Genomic DNA, 23,574 nt, shown 5'->3' with positions numbered 1-23,574 from the left:
ATTAACAATATTGTGACAGTTTCAGGTGAACAGCAGAGGGACTCAGCCATACAAATACATGTATCATTCTCCCCCAAATTCTCTTTCCATTCAGGCTGCCACATAACTTTGAGCAGATTTCCCTGTGCTATACAATAGGTCCTTGTTCATTATCCATTTTAAATATAGTAGTGTGTACATGTCGATCCCAAACTCTCTAACTATAAGAAGGGATATTTTTAATGAAAGAATGTATATTTAAAAATTCTTTTTAAATTTAAATGTAGTTTTGCTGTGTTTAATGGGAGTCTCATTGCAAAACAAATTCCAGTAGTGAGAAATTACTGTTGTGGTTCCTGGTGTCTGAGCGTGCTTTCTGTGCCTTCCTGAGCCTCTGACAGTGATCCCTTCACATTAATGTGGAGAGGATTTTCAAGAAGCCATGGGCTTTATTTTGACAGTTCCCTTAATTTTTGAGTTATTATATATGTATAACATTATGTATTAATGTCATTCATTTCTCTTTCTTCATTTGTCAGTTCACCGAAAAACTCAAGAAGGTTCAGCAATTGAGATGACTCCAATTGAAGCAGATTTCTCTTGGCAAAAGAAGATGACACAACTTGAGATGGAAATTCAAGAGGCATTTTTGCGCTTTATGGCATCGATTTTAAAGGGCTACAGAACATATCTCAGACCGATCACAGAGGCTCCTTCAAATAAAGCTACAGCTGCTGATTCATTGTTTGACCGACAAGGTGAGCAGCATTGAAAATATAAATACTTTATATTGAAATGAAAAAATTTTCTATTTGGTAGTACTACCAAGAAATATTTACTGTATAAGTTCTTAGAAGTTATATTAAAATATGGTGATCTTCTGTGTATTTGTAATCTAGTTCTATGAATAGAATTTCTTTTAACTTTTATACCTTATTTTTTTTTTCCTGAGAAATTTGAAATTGGAGGTGTTTAATTATGAAATGTCAAAGATGTTGCTTGTATTTATAGTATTCTGTGATCAGTTATCTCAGTAGAATGAAGCTGGTCATTTGCTTTTAGGTGTTTTCTCAGCTTTGTAAAATTTTTGTCCTTATACATTCTTGGCTTTACAGTATTCTCTAACAAATAGTTTTTGGAATAAAGCCACCAGTGTTAAAATTTTTTTGAAAAGTACAGCCTTGTTCCAGAGGAAAATACCATACTCATTCTCTTTAGTATTTGTAGTTTTAGGAAATTACAAAGATTTGTATTGGTATTCAGCAGTTCTTATGTATATAGTGGAAAACTTACAAATACATCAGTATTAATAACGATAATTACTTTACATATCTATAGTTTGGCCCTGCAGTTATTATTTTTTTAATCTGTATTTTCCCAATAATCCTTTTATCTTTTCTCATTTCTGGTTTAGGGCAACTTATTTCTCAAATATTTAGTTACCACTTACTAAGTTCAATTAGTTATTATTTAGGGATATAGAGGAGTACAAAATCTATCTCTTTGGGATACCCAATGGAAAATAATTTAACATGTTTTAAGAAATAGAACAAATACTCAAGAAAAAGATTTTACATAATCATTCAGTGAGAAGGCATAAACATTTAGAAAAAGGAAACATTCTTAAAGATACTCATCATAAAGTCTTTGGAAGACTTCATGGAAAGAAGAGCATGACTTTAAAGAATGGATATAATTGCTACGATCAACCTAGACAGCATATTAAAAAGCAGAGACGTTACTTTACCAGCAAAGGTCCGTCTAGTCAAAGTTATGGTTTTTCCAGTGGTCATGTATGGATGTGAGAGTTGGACTGTGAAGAAAGCTGAGTGCCAAAGAATTGATGCTTTTGATCTGTGCTACTGGAGAAGACTCTTGTGAGTCCCTTGGACTGCAAGGAGATCCAACCAGTCCATCCTGAAGGAGATCAGCCCTGGGTGTTCATTGGAAGGAATGATGCTGAGGCTGAAACTCCAATACTTTGGCTACCTCATGTGAAGAGTTGACTCATTGGAAAAGACCCTGATGCTGGGAGGGATTGGGGGCAGAAGGAGAAGGGGATGACAGAGGATGAGATGGCTGGATGGCATCACCAACGCGACGCACATGAGTTTGGGTGAACTCTGGGAGTTGGTGATGGACAGGGAGGCCTGGCATGCTGTGACTCATGGGGTCACAAAGAGTCAGACATGATTGAGCAACTGAACTGAACTATTTTTAGTACTCCTAAGATTGATCCATGGGTTCAGGTGTTATCAGACTCATTCATTCATTATAATTTCCCCATCAGCCTTTCCTTTAATTATATTAGTAGCCTTTGCTGATCATTGCCTAGATCCATTAGAAGAAAAAACTTCTTGTTACTGCTTGGAAAGAATTATTTATTTCTGTTTTATTGGAGCTTTTCTCAACTAAGTAATATTTCAAGGTGATCTAGTAAGGACAACAGCATGTAGAATGCCCTGAAGCATAACAGAAAGGCTAGAGGAAAAACTGACCTTAAAAAGCATACTTGAAATGGTGGATGAAAGCCAGATCATGTTGGCTCTTTTAGGAACAATGAAGGATTTCAGTGTTTATTCCAAGAGTAATCGAAAGTCAGTGAGGGATATTTAAGTAGGTAATAGGATCAGGTTTATGTTTGTAAAACAAACAGACAAAAAAGCCTCTTTGACTTCTCTGCAGAGATTCAATTGGAGGCACCCAAAGTATGTATCTACTTATTGATCAGTGCATTGGTTCAAATGAAGTGACCTGGATTATATGATAGCATGAATGGAAAAGTGATTTTTAGGATGTAAATTGAATAGAGCTTGGTAATTGAATATGGGATGTATGAGGGAGATGTCAAGAACAACTTGGAGCTTCATGTCTTTAACAACCAAGTGGATGGTTTATTGTTTATTTAAGTGCCCTTTATTGAGAAGAAAAATGGCAGAAAGGGGAAGGATCTAATTATTTGTTAAGGAAAAGGTTTTCATTTTATTTATTTTATTGAAGTATAATTGATGTGCAGCATTTATATGTTACAGGTGTACAACACAGCCTAGTAATTCACAATACTTGCAGGCTATACTCCGTTTATGGGGGCTTCCCAGGTGGCACTAGTGGTAAAGAACCCACCTGCTAGTGCAGGAGATGTGAGAGATGCAGATTCAGTCCCTGGGTTGGGAGGATTCCCTGGAGGAGGGGATAGCAAACCACTCCAGCTTCTTGGTTAGAGAATCCTGTGGACAGAGGAGCTTGGCAGGCTGTAGAGTACCACAGAGTTGGACACGATTGAAGCAACTTAGCGCGCACACACGCCCTCCATTTATAGCTATTATAAAATACTGACTATGTTCCCTGTGCTGTGTGTCCTCACAGCTTATTTATCTTATGCATGATGGTTTGTACTTCTTAATCCCCTACCCCTATCTAACCTCTCCCTGCTTCCCTCTCCCCACCGGTAGCCACTAGTTTGTTTTCTGATCTGTTCTTTTTCTTTATATTTACTAATTTGTTTTATTTTTTAGATTCCATATATAAGTGATAATATAGAGTATTTTTCTGTGTTTGACTTGTTTCACTAAGCATCAAACTCATCTGTGTTGTTGGAAATGGCAGAATTTCATTCTTCTTTATGAATGAGTAATAGTCCATTATGTGATGTGTGTGTGTGTGTGTGTATCACAGCTTCTTTATCCATCCATCTGTTGACTAGTTAGGTTACTTCCTTGTCTTGACTATTATAAATAGTGCAGCTATGAATATTGGGGTGCATATATCTTTGTGAATTCGTGGTTTTGTTTTTTCTGGATATGTATCCTGGAGTGTGGAATTGCTGGATCATATGGTAATTCTATTTTTAGTTTTCTGAGGAACCTCCATACTGTTTTCCACAGCGGTGCCATCAATTTACATTTCCACCAACAGTGTATGAGGGTTTGCTTTTCTCCACCTCCTCGCTAACATTTGTTATTTTTGTCCATTTTGATGATAGCCATTCTGAAAGGTGTGAGATGATGTCTCATTGTGGTTTTGATTTGCATTTCTTTAATGATTAATGATATTGAGCATCTTTTTATGTTCTTATTGGCCCTCTGAATGTCCTCTTTGAAAAAATGTTTGAGGAAAGATTTTTAAAATGAGAGAGACTTGAGTATACTGGTTACTAGCTAATAGAATCTTCCAGAGAACACTGAAAGAGCTGTGTCCCAGGCTCATGGTGGGCTTGGCCTTAAATAGGAGGGGAGGGTCATACTCACTGTAAAACATGGTAAGGAATAAATGAAAGCAGAAAGAGTAATAGATTTTATAGTGAGATAATATAGTTCTGATATGCAGATGACACCACCCTTATGGCAGAAAGTGAAGAGCAACTAAAAAGCCTCTTGATGAAAGTGAAAGAGGAGAGTGAAAAAGTTGGCTTAAAGCTCAACATTCAGAAAACGAAGATCATGGCATCCGGTCATGGGAAATAGACACAGTGGAAACAGTGTCAGACTTTATTTTTTTGGGCTCCAAAATCACTGCAAATGGTGATTGCAGCCATGAAATTAAAAGACGCTTACTCCTTGGAAGAAGAGTTATGACCAACCTAGATAGCATATTGAAAAGCAGAGACATTACTTTGCTGACTAAGGTCCGTCTAGTCAAGGCTATGGTTTTTCGTGTGGTCGTGTATGGATTTGAGAGTTGGACTGTGAAGAAAGCTGAGCGCCGAAGAATTGCTGCTTTTGAACTGTGGTGTTGGAGAAGACTCTTGCAAGTCCCTTGGACTGCAAGGAGATCCAACCAGTCCATTCTGAAGGAGATCAGCCCTGGGATTTCTTTGGAGGGAATGATGCTGAAGCTGAAACTCCAGTACTTTTGGCCACCTCATGTGAAGAGTTGACTCATTGGAAAAGACTCTGATGCTGGGAGGGATTGGGGGCAGGAGGAGAAGGGGACAACAGAGGATGAGATGGCTGGATGGCATCACGGACTTGATGGACGTGAGTCTGAGTGAACTCCAGGAGTTGGTGATGAACAGGGAGCCCTGGCGTGCTGCTATTCATGGGGTCGCAAAGAGTTGGACATGACTGAGCAACTGAACTGAACTGAACTGAACTGAACTGAATGTAGTTCTCAGTTAATGATTTTCATTTTCTCTGCAAGTTATCACCATTCAGGGATGAGGGGGAGAACATGGAGGGAGAACATTTAAACACTGCAAATAACTGTGAAAACACGAGTAAAGGAAAGTTCAGACTCCCAAAAGTGTAGTGTGATTACCGGTCAGGGATAAAGGTGTAAGTTAAGTGGTTTTAATTCACCTAGTTACGTAACTCCACCCCCTTCCCACCCAACTAGCGCTCAGCCACACGGGTGCAGATCCAGAGAAAGCAGACAATTTATTGCTCCAGAGCTAGGTTATACTAGATGAGTTTGACAAAGAAGACAAAAGGGCATAAAAATTGAGAGTGTTGACAAAATAGTTAAAATGGACATGGAATCAATGTTAGCTAAAGACGTGAAAATAGGAGGGTGTATGTAGAATGTAAAAGGGTGAATGGATTGCAGATTATCCCTCACAAAAGGCTTGGTAGGAAGAATTTAAGCATACCAGATAGACAGGAGTAACAGAGAGTAATTTGTAAATTAGAGATTTGGGAGGCAAAGCTGTTTATAGTGCTACGAGGAAAAGTCCAGGGAGTATGAAACTATGTATAGAAGTTGGTGATTGAGGTGGAGTTGGGAGAAGGCAATGGCACCCCACTCCAGTACTCTTGCCTGGAGAATCCCATGGACCGAGGAGCCTGGTGGGCTGCAGTCCATGGGGTCGCTGGGAGTCAGATGCGACTTCACTTTTACTTTCACTTTTATGCATTGGAGAAGGAAGTGGCAACCCACTCCAGTGTTCTTGCCTGGAGAATCCCAGGGATGGGGGAGCCTGATGGGCTGCCGTCTATGGGGTCGCACAGAGTCGGGCACGACCGAAGCGACTTAGCAGCAGCAGCAGCAGACCATAGACTGTTGAAAGTTAGGGAATTAAAAACTCAGAAATGTTGAATGGTTGGTGTTTATGGGTGTTGAAGAATGATGATGGGAGGAGTTGGAGAGAAGACTTTGAATTAGGTGCCCTGCTCTTCAGTGGATGAAGGAAAGAGTGTTTCTAAAGTCAACAGCTATCTACAGTTAGTTGAGGAATGGATAAAATAAGAGCCAGAAGAGCAGAAGTGTTTATAAGATGATACAGAAGTAATTGTCTGGTAGCATTGCCGAGAAAAGATTTGACTCTTTCTGCTTGAGAGTATGTAGAGTATCAGAAATTTTCTACTTGAGATCTGTAGGGCTAGAGACTCCTTTTAGGAGATTCAGATTTCAGTGAAAAGGTTAATTGTATAAGTTAAGAGTTTTTTCATGGTTGAATTAGGCATAAGGGACTATCATCCTTTTATATATGTTTGTATATGAAGATAAAATAATATATATAAAACTTCAAAAATAATACATCTAGTTCTGCTTTGAAATCTGAATTTAATTCTAATTTTATTTTTTTCAGGATTTTTAAAAAGTCGAGATCGTGCCTATACAAAATTCTACACTCTTTTATCCAAAACACAGATTTTTATTCGTTTCATTGAAGAATGTAGTTTTGTAAGTGATAAAGATACTGGATTGGCCTTTTTTGATGACTGCATAGAAAAGGTAAAAGTTTGTCCTGTAAATCAGTATTAAAGAAAAGCTTTAATAATTTATCTTTATAATCATTATTGTTTTATTAGCCCAAATGATCTGAGGAAAGCATTAAAGTTCTGGTGTGTGTGTGTGTTTGTGCACACAAGTACACATGCAAATTTTCAGTGCTACACTTAATGTAAGAATTGTTTTCCTTTGTGGTGTCTAATACTACCAAACAGCTAATTTTTCTCTTTGAATCTCACTTTTGTTTTGTATCAAGTACTAAGAACATCACTGAAACTCCTGAATCTTTTTTTTTTTTTTAACGTGACATCTGCCTGCAGTGCAGGAGACCCGGGTTCGATTCCTGGGTCGGGAAGATCCCTTGGAGAAGGAAATGGCAATCCACTCCAGCACTTTTGCCTGGAAAATGCTATGGATGGAGGAGCCTGATAGGCTACAGTCCATGGGGTTGCAAAGAGTCGGACACGACTGAGCGACTTCACTTTCACTTTCAAGATAAGATTTAGTAGTTTATTAAAAAAAGTTTAGTTTGGGGAATTCCCTGGTGGTCTAGTGATTAGGACACCTCGCTTTCACTGCCAAGGGCCCAGGTTCAGTCAGTATTCAGGGAACTAAAATTCCAGAAGCCACACAGGGCAGCTATAAAGAAACCCCCAAAAAACAATCCAAAAAAAAAAAAAAGGTTAGTTTTGTGGGTAAAATCCTGTGGGGTTTTTTTGGTTAGTTTGTTTTAGTGTCTTTCCAGATACTTTTGCTGATATATTTCTTTTGTCCTGATGGAAACTAATCCTGTGGGGGTTTTTTTGTTAGTTTGTTTTAGTGTCTTTCCAGATACTTTTGCTGATATATTTCTTTTGTCCTGATGGAAACTATTTGGAAATATGTTAAGGCTTTACTCACTCATAAAAAGTGACTTTTAAAAATTTATTTATTTTTGCCTGTGATGAAGGGCAGCATGAGGCATTCATGCTGCATGCAGGCTTTTTCTGGTTGCTGAGTGCAGGAGCCACTCTGTAGTTGCCATGCAAGGGCTTCTCTTTGCAGTGGCTTCTTGTGTTGTGGAGTATGGACTCTAGGGTGCGAGGGGCTTAGTACTTACAGTACTCAGGCTCAGTAGTTGTGGTACATGGGCTTAGTTGCCCCACGGCATGTGGAACCTTCCCAGACCAGGGATCAAACCCGTGTTCTGTGCATTGACAGGCAGATGCTTAACCACTGGACCACCATGGTAGTCCTATGTTGATTTCTGACAGTGACAACTCACGTATTTTTTCTCATTTTTCGTAGAGCTCTTATTTTTGCTAGGTGGGTTATAGGACTTACTGTTTATGCAAACTGTATTTATAAAATTAGGGATTGTATCAAAAAAGGTAGAATATTATGACATTGTAATTTTATTTAGGCCCCTAATGATTTGTGTATCTTAGAAGACTTGCATAATTTTCTCCCATTACATCAGTGTGATCTGAAACTCTAGGAATACGATTTAAACTTTTCAACATGTTTGTTTGCTTAAATATTGATAGTCCAATATCATTCAGTTAGAGAAGCTTAGATATTGTCAATCACCACTCTAGTATGCTTGTCTGGAAAATTCCATGGACTGAAGAGCCTGCGGACTACAGTCCATGAGGTCCGAAAGAGTTGCACATGACTGAGCAACTAAGCACAGATATTATCAATCACTAATGCAGGAGTTTGTTAATAATGAAATTTTTGGTTTGAGAAATCAGGTTCTTGTGATTGCCTGTCTTTTCCTTCTAAAGAGGGATATATGAACAAACTAGTCAAAATGAATTGTTTTCTATCCTAATAGTCAAAGGAAAAATATTATACAAGTATGGGGTCCACCAAATACATTGTGAAGTGTTTCATATCTGCCTGGTATTAAAAAAGAATAGTTTTTTAAATTAGAATTTAAGATATTCTCTATTAAATCCACAGTAGACATTTTCACTGAGAATTCTTTCTTTTCCTAGTTGTTTCCTGATAAAGGCACAGAGAAAACAGATAAGGTATATTTTTTTCTTAAATACGAGTTTCAACATTTTAGAATCAGGTCTTGCTGATATGCAAATTAATTGAAGGAAAAAATTGTTTTTAGGTTGACTTTGATTCAGCAGAAGATACCAAATTGATAGAGCTAGATGATTCACAGAAAAGTGAGCACACGGTATTCATAATGCCACCCGAGCCGCCTCCTGATGACGGAAAGGATCTGTCACCCAAGTACAGGTACCAGGAGAGGTTCTCAAGTTGTTTGGGTACAGTTTAATAGTTTGATTGTTTGCAACTATTAGTAGATATGTATATTGTAAAGGTCATTTTCAAAATGTATTCTGTGAACTGGTGGAAATGAATATTCTATGGAGATACCACCAGGGATTGTAATTTAAGAACTCGACTGCCCTGTTTGAAGGGAACCCAGATGCTGATCATTATTAACCTAAACATTTACCATATTTTAATCTTTAAAATTTTCACTTCTGAAGAAGAAAAATATTTGTGAGGATCCCCTCCTTTTGGGGTGTTTTGTGGTCAGTGAAAAACTGAAATTCTTATGCATTAGTAGGCTATCACTTAAAAGTAGAGGGCCAGGAATCACTCTTTATTAAAATAAACTTAGAGAATTTGGATGGGAATCTTTTAAGAAATTAAAAAGTTTGTTTATTATTATGATCATGGTAATACTTTAATACATTCAGAAAACCACACAAAAATAATTAGTACATCATTTTAGCACTAATAATGTCTGTTAACAATTGTATGTATATCTTTTTGTCTTTTTTGTACATATGTTTGAATTTACTTAAAACAAATATTAGTTCATCTTGCACATATTTGTTGTGGTGTGTGTTTACCTTTAATGGTCTGAACATTTTTCCATGCAAATAAATGTTTTTGTGCCATGTCATTTTGAATAACTACATTGCATGCAATTAAACTAGTTTCCTATGGAATTTATTTGTAGTTTTCTGCTGTCTATATCTTTGTGTGTACACACAGTTATTTTCTTCGGCTGTATTCATAGAAGAATTTCTAGGGCAGTGGGAATATAAAAGAACTGTTTCTAAAAATAAAATTAATAGATAATCTCACTAGGACTACATAAGAATGAAGACTGTATGCCTGAGATTGAGTGATTTAATTAAATTAAGTACTCTTTTGATTGCATGTCAATTATAGAAAGAGAGCTCTTTTTTTACTTTGACTTTAATCACTATACATTGGAATGCAGGTATTGACAGATAAGTGTATCAAATAGGAAAGGTAATATATTTCTGAAGAAAATTGGCCAGAGGAAATAAGTAGGCCATTTCTGAGAAGAAATCCCAATAGTCAATAATACGAAAGTATGTTAAGCTTTTCTAGTATTTAAAGAAATGCAGATCAAATGATGAGTAGAAGCATTTTTATTCTGTCAGCTTGAGGATATGAGTATAACCTTTCTGGAAATAATTTGACAGTGATTATAATAATTTTTATTCTCTTGATAGAAATTTACCATAGAAAACTCTTATAGGGTCTTATTCTAAGAAATTAAACAAAATAGTCACAAAGATAAATGTACAAAGTTGAGAAATAGCCTACAAATGTCCAAACAGTAAAGAATTCGTTAAATTATGGCACGTCCCTAATATAAAAATATTATGGCATTTTCCTTTTATATGAATACAAGGTACTTTTATAAAGAAAAACAAAATTACAAAGTATATATACTAAATGTTTTAATATTAATTATCATTGAATACGTGTGGTCCATTGAAAGAGTTATTAATTCTTCAGTCAGAATATCAGGGTTTTCTGTGTTGTAGGCATTGGTTGAAAATAACATACAGGATGGGGAAGAGCCAAAGTTTCCCTGCAGATAGTCTACTTATCTTATAATTACATCATCTTACATATCTGAAAAAGAAATGTGTATACACGGATTTTGGAGAATAATGTTGGTTACATTTGAGGTTTAGAAATATTCACCTAAATTCTGAAATAATATATGAAGATAATATAATAATATATGAAGAATTAATGTATTTTAAATCAGCAGTTCTATTTTTGCTTTTTATTTTAGTTACAAATACTTTCCAAGACTGGACCTTAAGCTTTTTGACAGACCACAGGAGTTGAAACTTTGTTTTAGTAGACACCCTACTGGGAGTAGCATTACAAACAGTCCAGCTCTCATGGCTAAGAGAACTAAACAGGTCAGATATTCTTTATCTAATTTAAAATGTAAACTATGTATATGTGATATGTAGCTCATAGTTTAGACTTATCACCCACAGGAATCATTTGAAGATCCACTATGGTTGTTGATGAATTAAAATTGATTTCTTGCAACCCTACTTATAATTTGAGGGTGAAGGTTTTGAATGCTTATGTTTATGTTCTAAGAGAAGCTTGGGAACTAAATACAGTTTAGAAAACCTTATTGAAATATAATTCACATGCCATACAATTCACTCGTTTGAGTATACTCTCTGGCTTTCAGTACATTCACAGGTTGTGCAGCTACTACCACAGCAAATTATAGAACATTTTCATCACCCTAAAAAGAAAGCCCACATCCCTAAGCTGTTAACCCCCCTAGTTCCTCCATCTTCCATAGCCCCAGGCAATCATTATTCTGTTTTCTGTCTCTATAGTTTTGCCTATTCTGGGCATTTTATAAAAATGGAATTGTACAGTTTGTGGTCTTTTGTGACTGGCTTCTTTCACTTAGCATAATGTTTTTAAGGTTCATCAGTGTTGCAGAATAATATCAGTATTTCACGTATTTTTTATTGCTGAATAATATTCCATTGTGTGGAGTGTTTTATTTATCCATTCATGCACATGCGGTTGGTCCGTCCTTTTTGGCTATTATGCATAGTAGTTTGCGTGGTTGTGTTTTCCTTTCTTTGGGTATATGCCTGAGTAGAATTGCTGTGTCTTATAGTTACACTGTGTTTAACCTTCTGAGAAATTGTCAGACTATTTTCCAAAGTGGGCATACCATTTAAAATTCCCACCAGCACTGGGAATTTCACCACATTCTTGTAATTGTCTGTCTTTTTGGGTTTAGCCATCTAGTGCATATGAAGTGGTATCTCATTGTGATTTTAATTTTTCCTCATGGTTAGTATAAATATATTTTATACTGAATATTACATTATAAAGGGAGTTAACTTAGGACAACCTTGACATCTTGCTTTAATGCTATATTTGATTTAGGTACAAAGAGTTAAACTATGGTTCGGTGCAAGTTAAAATCAAACATCCTTTATATATATACACATGTATATACTGATATTTGGGGAGTCTCCAAAACATGGAAAATTTCAGAATGAAATTCTTAGTTCACGTTTTACCAGTTCAAGTGCAGTCCCTCAAATCCTAGAGGTAACTTGAGGTGGTCTTTAATCTCATATAGTACACAGTTCTCTCAGTGTATCTGAGGGGAATTTTTTAAAATATATATACTATTATCAGCTTAATAAAAGGCAAGTTTTTTAAAATGGGAGAATTTTGCTACTAAGTCTCTAGATCTCATATGTCCCAGAACTAATTTTCTAGGCACATCCTCGGAAATAGAGCTCATAACAGTATGTTTATTTAGAACATATCAGCAAGAGGGGTCTGTAATGCAAGGCTGACAGTCAGTCTGACGTGTGGAGGAGTCTATAGTTTCTGAATGTCTGTAGAGTTTGATAAAGCTCAGCAGATTTGATGCCTTTCCTGTCTTCCACCTAAATCAGAATGAAAATCAGAAGTAGAAAATATACCTATCAAACTATTAGGTAGGGACGTCTGTGATCTTTCTCAGAATGTGTTGCCTGCAAAGGAATAGGTGATTTGAAAGAATCTGTGATGGAATTAACACAGAAGGTAGAATAGAAATCTTGGGGAGTAACTCAGCACTCAGAACATCTTAAACTTTTTAGTTGGGAGAAGAGTGAAAAGGCTCTGACTTTTCAAGAATGATATTATAGAATTCATAAGCTATGAATGGCTAAATCCCTTTCATTCATCAAACATTTGAGTGCCATATATGTGAAGAGCACTTAATTACCTATTATATTATTATAATATGAATGATGTCCACTTTTAAGGAATTTCTAGTCTCTTAGACACATGCTTGCCAAAAAAATAGTTAAAACACAGTATAAAGTGCTCCTATAAAAAGAACCATGTGGCACTAAGTAGGAAGCCATTCATAAAAGCAAAAATATGAAACGCTTGATTTCAGAGTCAAATTTTACATTAAGTTCTTCTCTCCCTTTTACTTTTCACTTTTCCTGTCATCCTAATAAATTTTAATGAACACCATAATTTTTTATTTATTCTTTTTCTAGGAGATAAAAACAGCTCATAAGCTGGCGAAGAGATGTTACACAAATCCGCCACAATGGGCCAAGTGTCTCTTCAGTCATTGTTACAGCCTATGGTTTATTTGTCTCCCAGCCTATGTGAGAGTTTCTCATCCTAAGGTCAGAGCACTTCAGCAGGCATATGATGTGCTTATTAAGATGAGGAAAACAGATGTGGATCCTCTAGATGAGGCAAGTATGACACTGAGTTGTTGTTACTAAGATAAACTCTATTTGTATTTTTAAGAAAATTTAGGTCTCAGTTGCTTTCAGTAACCTCAGGTATTTTCATTAAACTGTTACCCTGTTTCATAGAGCTAATACCTCTTGTTTATTTTAAAATACATTTATTTAAAAGTTATTGCTTTGAAATTCAGTGAGGATTGACTTACTTGGACCAGATTATTTACCCTTGATAAACAGAAAAAAATATTGATTTAATTTTATTCTTGAGATAACTTTACTAAGAAGCGAATAGGCTTTTAATAAGCGGCTTTCCACTTAGGACCTGTGTCCTAGGTGGATTACATAACCTATCTGCAATTCAGATATTATGTATCTGAAGCTGGAGGTCTGAGTTGCTCAGCCTTGGCACTGTTGACATTTTGGCCCACATAATTATTTATTGTGAGGTCCTTTCCTATACATGTAGAATGTTTAGCAGTATCCTTGCCTCCACCCAGTAGATGCCAGTAGCTCCATGTAATCAGAAATATCTGCAGTATAATGATACTTAGTTCCTTTCGTCAGATGGCTAATGTCCATGTGTCTAGACAAGTACCTGATAGTGCTCAGTCAACAGTGTGCTGAACCTCTGCAGGCTCAGAACCATCCTCAGAGATGGGCGGTGGTATTACGCAACAAACAGCTGAAGAAACTGAGTTACTGGTTTAGTTCTCCTCTTTGCTGTTTTTCCCTTTAAAAATTATTTTTGTGTTAAAATAACTGTAAATGATATTAGAACCAGATTAGAATTTAAAATATAGTTGGAATAAAAATTCAAAGTAATGGGTATTTGGGAAGAAGGAGACAGCACAAGCTTTGAAGAGAAATATAATTGAAGGGCACATGATAGAGTGATTTTTATGTTTAATTTTTTACTCTTTTAAATAAAAAAGATCTGAGTCTAGTAAAGCATGTACCTTATTAAGATCCGCACTAAGCTTGTTTTTCTCGAAGTATTGTCTGTATGTTATAAAAAGCTTTTCAAATACAAAGATAGAGTTACAGAACAAATACTAACATATCCATTCTCACATTTGATTGCATATTCTCTCATCTGATGTTTATAAAACTGTTTGGAAATTAAAAGTGTTTGATCAGTATTAGTGTTTTGTACCTCATATCTTTTAAAAATTTATTCTGATAGAGTTAGTTTTTGTATCTAAGATATATTTTAGGATATATTTCAACTTTGTGAAAGCATATCGTATTTTTAAAGTGCTTTAAATATGCTCCATGAGAGAGCTAGTATTAATTGTTACTGCACTGTAAAGTCAAAGCACATTACTTGGTTAAGTTTCTTTGGTAAGTTCATAAGACAAATTTCCTGAAAAGTTGTTTCCTCTATATGTATGTATTAAGGTTCTACGGTAGTTACAAGTAAGTAATTACATTTTCTTGTTTTCTCACATGCAGCAGATACAACTAGTAAGCTAAAAAATGTTTTTAATTATTTTCCCAATAAACATTCTGATAGGAGGCTTAAAATTTGGAGGTTAATTTGTTGTATTCCTACTTCTAACAAGTTATATTGACAGATTTGTAGTCACCTGAAATAATTACATCTCTACAATTGGAAGAAAGAAGTGTTTATTTTAAAGCTTTAAGGATGTATATTTGCTTGGCATATTCGATGCATTTTATTTATTGATACATAGAATTGCACATTAAAATTTTCACAATATTTTTGTGTAATTATTTCCTTTGGTATTCCCAGCAACTCTTTGAGGCAATTATATATTATAATGTTACATTTTACAAAGAAAGAAAATTTGAAACTTAGATGAATGACATATATAAGGCCACCTAGCAAGTAAGTGGTTTTGATTTTTAGGTTCATACTCCATTAGAAACCACTGTCTCATTCATATGCTTAATGTTTGTTTTAATTTGACAGCTTTGTGATCTACATGTTATGTTTGTAAAACTTGTAAGAACTTAGATTTTTAAATAAAACTCATAGAAACCCAGAAATAGCATATGCCACGTAGGCTAAATTAAAGTTAAAATGCATAACGTGTTTTGCTTTTAATACCATTTATTGAATTTTTAATGGAAATGAAATGTTTGTGTCAAGCTCATTCTTACATGCTGGTCTGATTTGGAAGGTCCAAGACAGCTTAACTCAAATACCAGCCTAGGTACCTTGGCAAGGTTATCTGGAAAACCAGGCTCAGATGGACCGCTCTTCCTCCATATAGTAGACTCCTCCATGTGATACTTGGGCTTTTCCTATGATAGCTTAGCACTGCAAGAGCATGTGTTTCAAGAGAGAGAAGTAGAAACTGACTTTTCTTAAGGCTTAGACCAGGAAACTGGTACAGTTGTCACTTCAGGCAAATCCTATTGGTCATGCAATCTCAGAGGCTTTCCCCTTCAATTCAAGGAGAAGGGACAGAGCCCTCTCAATGGGAGGAGTAGTAAAGAGTTTGTAGCCATCTTTTATCTACCATAGATACCCGAAAGGTATCATGTTGTAGGCAACAACATACTGCAATTAAAAAATTACACCCCTGACATTTTTACTGTTTCTTTAGTTTGGTGTCTGCCTCTTATACAAGTAAGCCTGGAAGTTTGAAGGAATACTTTGTCGACTTCAGAATAAATTTTTGAGAATGGTTTTGGGAAATCCAGATTAATCCCAGTTTGACACAGAAAGTAATTTATTTCTTCATGACTCATAGAATCTTAGAGTTGAATAGAACTTGAAGATATTTTAGTAAAACTTCAACATAAAACCTGAGATGTTGGAAGTCTGTTACATATGGGACCTTGTCTGTGCTTGAGCTGGCTCTGTTAGAAAGTGTGTTTTATGCTGAGTTAATGTGAGATCCTAAACTTTTAGGAGTTGCCAGTTGGATTGTCCTCTTATGATCAATTCTACCTCTCTTCACTAAACATATATTCTCAGAAAAGCCTTTGCTAATAATATTACAGTGTTTTCAACTTTCTTCTTTTTTTAAGACATGGGTTTATAGAATTCTTTGTTATGTAGGCATCCTAGAGATGCTGCTTTTAATTCCTTTAGCATAAAATATAAAACATGATTTAGGAGAGAGCCATTTTAATCATGTGTGATTTTAAAAATGAATTCCTTCTCAAATTATGGAAAATAATAGTTGGTCTCTTTGTGTAAATTTTGTTACTGAAACCAATGGTATGTGTGCCCATAGGTCTTGTATGGAAAAGTTAATAGTGCTGGTACTTCCATTAATGAATAGGTTTTTTAGAATAGTTTACCAAGACTCTCAAATCACAACAAAGGACAGAAGAGTAAAAACTATTGCTTGATAACTTTGACAGGAATTGAGTGAAGTCATTTAAAAACCTTTACAAGTCACAGACTAATATGCTAATGCTCTGATGTTATTTTTTGTTAGGTTTGCTATCGAGTAGTGATGCAACTTTGTGGACTTTGGGGTCATCCTGTTTTAGCAGTGAGAGTTTTATTTGAAATGAAAACTGCTAAAATAAAGCCAAATGCTATTACTTATGGCTATTATAATAAGGTAAGTAGGATTGACATTAGGCAATATATGCTGTTTATTAAGACTGATAAATTTTGATACATTTTATTATTTAGAAAACTTAGAGGTTTGGGGGTAGAATTCTTTTTGTATATATTATATGTGTGTGCATTTAAAAATTCAGTATTCCTAATAATCATTATTTTAACCGTTATTTTACCTTTAGGTAGTTTTGGAGAGCCCGTGGCCTAGCAGTACCCGCAGTGGTATCTTCTTGTGGACGAAGGTACGGAATGTGGTACGTGGCTTGGCACAGTTTAGGCAGCCACTTAAAAATACCGTGCAAAAGTCACAGGTCTCCTCAATATCAGGTAATACATGTGATTGGAAAGATAACTCTTCTTGCTGAACCATAAGTTTTATAGGCATATGAATTTTTAATTATATGAGGCAGAAAAGAGAGGTGAAATTCTAGTTGATATTTTCATATACTACTAAAGATAGAGGTTGCTTTAGCCCAAAATTATTTTCTTCTCTCACAGATTTAGAAAGTATTCTGCAACTTTAAAAGAACTGTGAGTCACTCATGTTTAGTTTCAGAGATTACCAGTGCATGAGTTACTGAATTGCTGTTGTGCTTGTCTTCAGCTCCCCAGAACGCCACAGGTGGAAGTGATGGGGACACGGTGAGCCACGGTAGCGTGGATAGTTCTAATGATGCTAACAGTGGGGAGCACACAGTCTTCGTCAGAGATTTAATCAGGCTTGATTCCACTGACAATCACTCTAGCACAGGTACTAAAATCTGGATTCACTAACCCTTCACTTAACTCTCATGTTAAGTCTTCCATTTTTCAAAAAAGCTTTTACCTTCCTCTTTCAAGCTTATGCAGTACGAGTACCTTAAAAATACCATGTATAAATAAGGGGAGAAGGTACACCTCTGACTGCAGATCATGTCTCTTTATTTCCTGTAGTATAAAATTAACTTCGGAGTGCTGTACAAAAGGCTCTCAATGGTACTTTGTGTTTGTTCATCATTAATTTGTGCAAGTATATAATTGTTAGGAATTATATAATCGGCCTTTTGTTTTAAGTATTGTGAGCTAAGAAAGTTGACTGCTAGTAGTACAAATTGCAAGTCCTTTTTTTTATTAAGTGGATAATAGTTATTAAATATTTGAATTATGAATGTTAAAAAGGAATGAAAAGAAGTCACACACCGTGAGAAAAAAGTATTCTTTGCTTGGTCATTACCTTAAATGACACTTTTTAAAATCTGCAAAACTGCTGAAGTTTTGTAGTTTTACATACAAAACCATGGGCATTCAAAGCTCTATCCTCTGAAGTTAGAAATAAGCTTAAGTAGCATATTTTACATGTGTGTTACACATCCTTCTTGTGTTTTTTCTTTTTGTTGTTAATTGTTAGTATCTCAAGCTTTTCTTTATAAAGAACTCTGAGTCTTAATTCCTGTGCTTCATCTGATGAACTTGTCTCAATGACTGAAGTTTCCTTTTCTCTGCTCTTTGTTGCTCTGCTTTATGCTCTGTGCTGTTTCTGGGTGCTGCATTTGTCCTTGGCTGTTATGGTGTGGGGTGCAGACAGACTTGTATGACGTGAAGCTATGGATACACGTGTGCATTAATTCTACCCTTGAATGTTAACCACTTCAGGTAATTTCCCATTTATTAGGTTAAACTTTGCTGACATGCATGGGTGGGGGAAAGGCCTTGGTTTTAAGTACCTTTACAAGAAGAAAGCAATTTTAGTTTTCTTGGCTTTTTCTTCTGTATAATCATATATGCACTACTGAAAATGCCCAAGTAACCTTATGATTAACTTGCAAAGCATATTTGTTACCTTATTTGAAAATATGCTATGCCTGTCTACATTTCTTATTTTGAGGGTGATTTGTAGCATCATTGTGTCAAATAGTTTTATGGGCATTAAAGATTTCAGTATTCTAGCTGTTGAGGTAGGTTTTGGTTGCTAAAACTAAACTGCTGATTCTTGTGCTAGAAACTATCCCCATGATTACAGAAGCAGGTATAAGTAAACATAAAATTATAAGTTACAATATAATTTACAGTGTTTGTAAATTTCTTTCAACATGTAGGAATTTTCATGAGACTTTAATTTGAAAACTTATTTTATTTCCTCGTATATTTTTTCCTAGTACTTACAGAATAAACTGATTTCATTTGCGAAAAACCAAGAAAATAATTTGTGGTATGAAACCATTTCACCACTTACAATAATTATTATTATTATAGTAAGCACTCTCCTTCTCTCTCTAGATTATTAAGTTGGTCTCCTTTAAGGGGGAAAAAAGATCTAGTAATACTGGGAAACTGCATGAAGATTCTTTATTCCCCAGTTGGGGAGGAAACTTCAGATCCCTTTTTCATATATTTCTTTCCAGTTACATTTCAAATGACTGAAGCTCTAGTATTGAATTTACTATAATTATGTCTCTGTAGAGTTTCTGGTGATGTCATCTGATACTTTGGGAAACCTCCAGCCCAGATGCTTAAGTTACTCTTTTCATGAAGGATTATCTCATAAAATCTTTCCATTTGGTACCTGTCTGAGTCAGTTAGCTTATTGAAGGCGTATATGAGTTTAATCAGTTTACTCAGTTCCCAGTCCAGTGTCCCGTTTCGTGGCACCATAATGTTTTACTAGACTTTCTGAGGGGCCAATAAAAAAATGACTGAACGTAGTCATTCTTAATAGCAGTATTTTTCATAAAATTTTTTTTTTAAAATTTGAAGTACAATAGACTTATTGTGTTAATTTCAGATGTACAGTGATTTAGTTATATATATATATATATATATATTCTTTTTCAGATTCTTTTCCCTTATAGGTTATTAAAAAATATTGAGTATAGTTCCCTGTGCTATACAGTGGGTCCTTGGTGATCTAAATAGCAAGTTTTTTAAGTTTGATTCTTTCGTTATTGGCAAACCCATAGTTTCATTGGTACTTTAAAGAGTGACAGAAAGTGAAAAAAAATAAAAAATAAAAAGTGGTAGACAGTGGAAGTCACTATATTTTTTATGTGTTTTTCATTGACACCCTTGATAATGTTTCCCTAGTAACTTGCCTTTATTTCCTTAAATTTATTTTATTCCCTTAAAATGATGGAACATTAAAGCCAAAGTAGACTTTTAAAAAACTATTTTGAAATCATTTTAAGCTTATTAAATGTTTCAAGAGTATTACAAAGAACTCTTGAATATCTTTTATCTAGCTTCATTCACTTTTAGGTTAACACTTATCATTTTCTTTCTGTATGCATACACACATTTTTCCCCATTATGTGAGAGCAGATTGCATACATTTTGCCCTCTTATCTCTTAATACTACAGTAGTGTTTGCTCTTATAGGACTGCAGTATGGTTTACCAATTCAGGGAAACATTTATGTACCACTTTAATGTATAGTTGTTATCCCACTGTGGTCAGTTGTAATGTCCTTTATGGTACTTAACTCCTTCTCTTTAGTCACCTTTAACCAGCATAGTTCCTCACCATTTCTTTGTCTTTCATGACCTCGACCTTTTTAAAGAGTAAGTCAAGTCATTTTGTGAAACGTTGCCAAATTTGAGTTTGTCTGATGTTTCCCTGTGATTAACTTAGATTATGCATCCATGGCTCTTCTACAGAAATACAGACAAGCTGTTATAGCCTTCTGAGATGGTCACATCTCAGAGGCCACAGTTCTGTCTGTTCCTTATTGGTGGTGCTGATTTTGATTGCTTGGTGTCACTGTTTGGTTTCTGTTAGTTACTATTAGCCCTCCTGCAGATAATAAGCCACTTGTGAAGAGATACTCTGGGACTATGCAATAATATCTGCTTTTTCATCACACATTCCCTTTTAAGTTTAGCATCCATTGAGGATTCTTGTCTGGACCTGTCTTTACTACTGTGATGGTTGTAAGGTGGTGAATGTCCTTTAGAAATGTCCTCTCGTGTGTTTGAGCACTTGCTTTCTTACATAACAAAGTGTTCCTGGCTCATTCTTGTACCTTCCCTGCCTGAGCTCTGGAATCGGCCATTTCTTCAAGGATCTCAGCTTCCTTTTAATGGGCAATAGATTTTAGAAACCAAGATCTGGGCCCTAGATATGCTACTCCCTCCAGGGTGGTGGTCTAGACTGTTTCAGCAGAGCTAGAAAAATTTTTATGTTATTTTAGAAATATTTCTAATTGCAACTCAGTTACACAAGTTTTTCTTTGCCTTTCTGCATATCATTTTTTTTCTTTTGTAAAAAATCTCTCTTCTTCCGTAGTAAGAATCTTGGTTCCCAACATCATCACATTTACTCAATTGCTCAGTCTTCCAGTACACATAGTATAGTTTCAGCATTGCTACACACATTTCCCTGTGAGGAACAAACTGAAGGAGTTCAGAATTTGACTACTATCCCTCAGGCTTAGGGTGTATACTCAATGTGTTAAAAGTTACCTGGATTCATCCTCTCGCATCCTTTAAGTGTGGTTATGTCACAAACAATTGATTTTTTTTGTTTCTGTGTACATTCAGTTTTAGTTGCACCCCACCCTCAGTTTTGCTGATTTAATTTTTGAATATGTAGAAATTACGTTTCCAAAAATAAAAAAGCAATATGATAACTGTAGTTAGAGCAGTTTCCTCTCTATCCCTTCCATCCTGTTTCCCCCCACCTTTTGTTGGTGACCAGTTGTTTTATGGTTTATTATTCTTGCATTTCTTTTTGTAGAAGTAAGCAGGTGTATGTTTTATTTCCACTTCTGTCTTAACACAAAAGGTAGCATTTTATAAATACACTCCAATAGAAACTTTCAAAGCATCCAAATTAATTTATACATGAGGAAATTAAGATTCATTGCTTTCAAGTATGTAATCGTTTTTAGTTTTGAAATTCCTTTCTGCTGTTCTTTGCTTCTTATCTTTGTTGTAAAATGTTTTGTGTGCTTTGTGAGCTTTTGTCTCTTCTTTCTTTTTAGAAGTTGAATTGCGTAAGTTGATGGAATTTCCTTTTGACATTTTATAGCTGGACTGTAAATATATGAAAACATATGTCAGCCTTTATTCTTTTTAACAGGTGGTCAGTCTGACCAAGGCTATGGGTCTAAGGATGAACTTTTAAAAGATGATGCAGAAATTCATGTGCCTGAAGAACAAATGTCAGGAGACTTAATAACTAAAACAGAAGGTTAAGTACTGATATTTACTTAGCTTTACTTAGTGAGTTACCTCTATTATTTAAAAGTCTTATTTGATAATTTTGGTCATGGTGTTCAGAAATGTAAAGTCTGGGCTTATATTATGTACTGTTATCTATGGGTTTCCCAGGTGGCGCTAGTGGTAAAGAACCTGCCTGCCAATGCAGGAGACCAAGAGAAGCACATTCGATCTCTGGGTCAGGAAGATCTCCTGGGAGAAGGGCATGGCAACCCATTCCAGTATTCTTGCCTGGAGAATTGCATGGACAAAGGACCCTGGCGGGCTACAGTCCATAGGGTTGCACTGAGTTGGACATGACTGAAATGACTTAGTACAAACTCTCTGTCATATATGATAGATTTTTGGTAGTCTCTGAATTTTAGAATTTAAGATATTTTTAGAGACTCTGTAGGTCAGCCCTCGGTTTTGTAGAAAAGTGCAACCCATCATGGTATTCATTTGCCAGTGTAAAGTAACTATTTCGTGACAGAACCAGGACAAAACTTTGAGTCATCAAACTTGTATTCCAGTGTACCTTTTATCTTAAAATGCTCTTTCACTAGAAATCCTTCACATAAGTTGACATTTTTCATTTGTAAGTTCCAATATAGTCTGTGTAGTTTTTCTTCTTTTAGGGTACTCACTGAGATAGAAATGTTTTCTAGTAATCACTTTAAGAAAATATGGAGGAATATTTGGCTTTATGGTAACACGATGTTCTTCTTGTCCTCTTACACAAAAGTTCCCTTTCTTTAATGATGTCACTTATTTTATGCTCCAGAATTATACAGAAGCAAGCCCCTCTCCTACTTGAGAAGTGATGAGGAATGTGACGAAAGGCCAGTCTTAATTGATTCACTCAGGAATGCTCAAGTTAGAATTATGAATGATAAAGCATTTATTTCAGTCAATACTGGCAACATTTATGGCATAAAATCAATCAGAATAAGTCAGTAATAAAATAATCATGTATTCATCTCCACATAGGAAAAAAAAAAGTCCATAAGATATATTTAAAGTACTGTTTCTGTTCAGTACTGGCGAAAATAGGAATGATAACGTCCAAATATTTTTTCCCAGAGATGTGCAATGTCTCTGCTGTTGTGGCCAAACATTCTCAACCTAGTGCAGAGCCGCAGAGTCCCGCTGAACCTCCTGCATGGGGCAGCAGTATTGTGAAAGTTCCATCTGGTATATTTGATATCAACGGCAGAAAAAGTAGCACTGGTAAGTCTTTACATTTAAGTTATTAAATAATTCTCTTTTAATTAATTTATTATTTTTTTGTTGCACTGGGTCTTTGTTGCTACATGCAGACTTTTCTCTAGTTGTGGCAAGCTGGACACTACTCTCTAGTTGTATGCAGGCTTCTTATTGTTGTAGCTTCTCTTGTTAAGAACAAGCTCTAGGAAGCGGGCCTCAGTAGTTGCAGCACATGGGCTCAGTAGTTGCACTTCCTGGGCTCTAAAGTGTGGGCTCAATAGTTGCAGTACATGGATTTAGTTGTCTCTCAGCATGTGGAATCTTCCCGGACCAGGTAATCAAACCGGTGTCTCTTGCATTGCAAGGCAGATTTTTAACCACTGGACCACCAGGGAAGTCCAACACTTTTGTTATTAAGTGTTTAAAACATACTTCTGTAGGTCCATGTGTGTCTTTAGTGACATTA

General features: G+C 35.6%; 1 protein-coding gene across 3 annotated transcripts in view; it reads left to right on the top strand.

Moving 5' to 3' along the window:
* DENND4C (DENN domain containing 4C) overlaps positions 1-23,574 on the top strand; it is a 110,503-nt gene that overhangs the window by 52,442 nt on the left and 34,487 nt on the right. For 2 of the 3 annotated variants that reach the window (XM_040238395.1, XM_040238397.1), the window contains 11 exons: positions 519-737; positions 6,506-6,651; positions 8,628-8,663; positions 8,753-8,883; positions 10,721-10,853; positions 12,984-13,190; positions 16,601-16,729; positions 16,914-17,058; positions 17,336-17,482; positions 21,784-21,894; positions 22,986-23,132. In XM_040238395.1, coding sequence (XP_040094329.1) covers positions 519-737; positions 6,506-6,651; positions 8,628-8,663; positions 8,753-8,883; positions 10,721-10,853; positions 12,984-13,190; positions 16,601-16,729; positions 16,914-17,058; positions 17,336-17,482; positions 21,784-21,894; positions 22,986-23,132 — 1,551 coding nt within the window. The remainder of the gene's footprint in view (positions 1-518; positions 738-6,505; positions 6,652-8,627; positions 8,664-8,752; positions 8,884-10,720; positions 10,854-12,983; positions 13,191-16,600; positions 16,730-16,913; positions 17,059-17,335; positions 17,483-21,783; positions 21,895-22,985; positions 23,133-23,574) is intronic. The other variant, XM_040238396.1, reaches the window with a different exon arrangement.

The sequence above is a fragment of the Oryx dammah genome, unplaced genomic scaffold (assembly GCF_014754425.2).
Source record: "Oryx dammah isolate SB20612 unplaced genomic scaffold, SCBI_Odam_1.1 HiC_scaffold_1, whole genome shotgun sequence".
In the NCBI taxonomy this organism is placed as follows: Eukaryota; Metazoa; Chordata; class Mammalia; order Artiodactyla; family Bovidae; genus Oryx; species Oryx dammah.
This window is presented reverse-complemented; position numbering and strand designations above follow the sequence as displayed.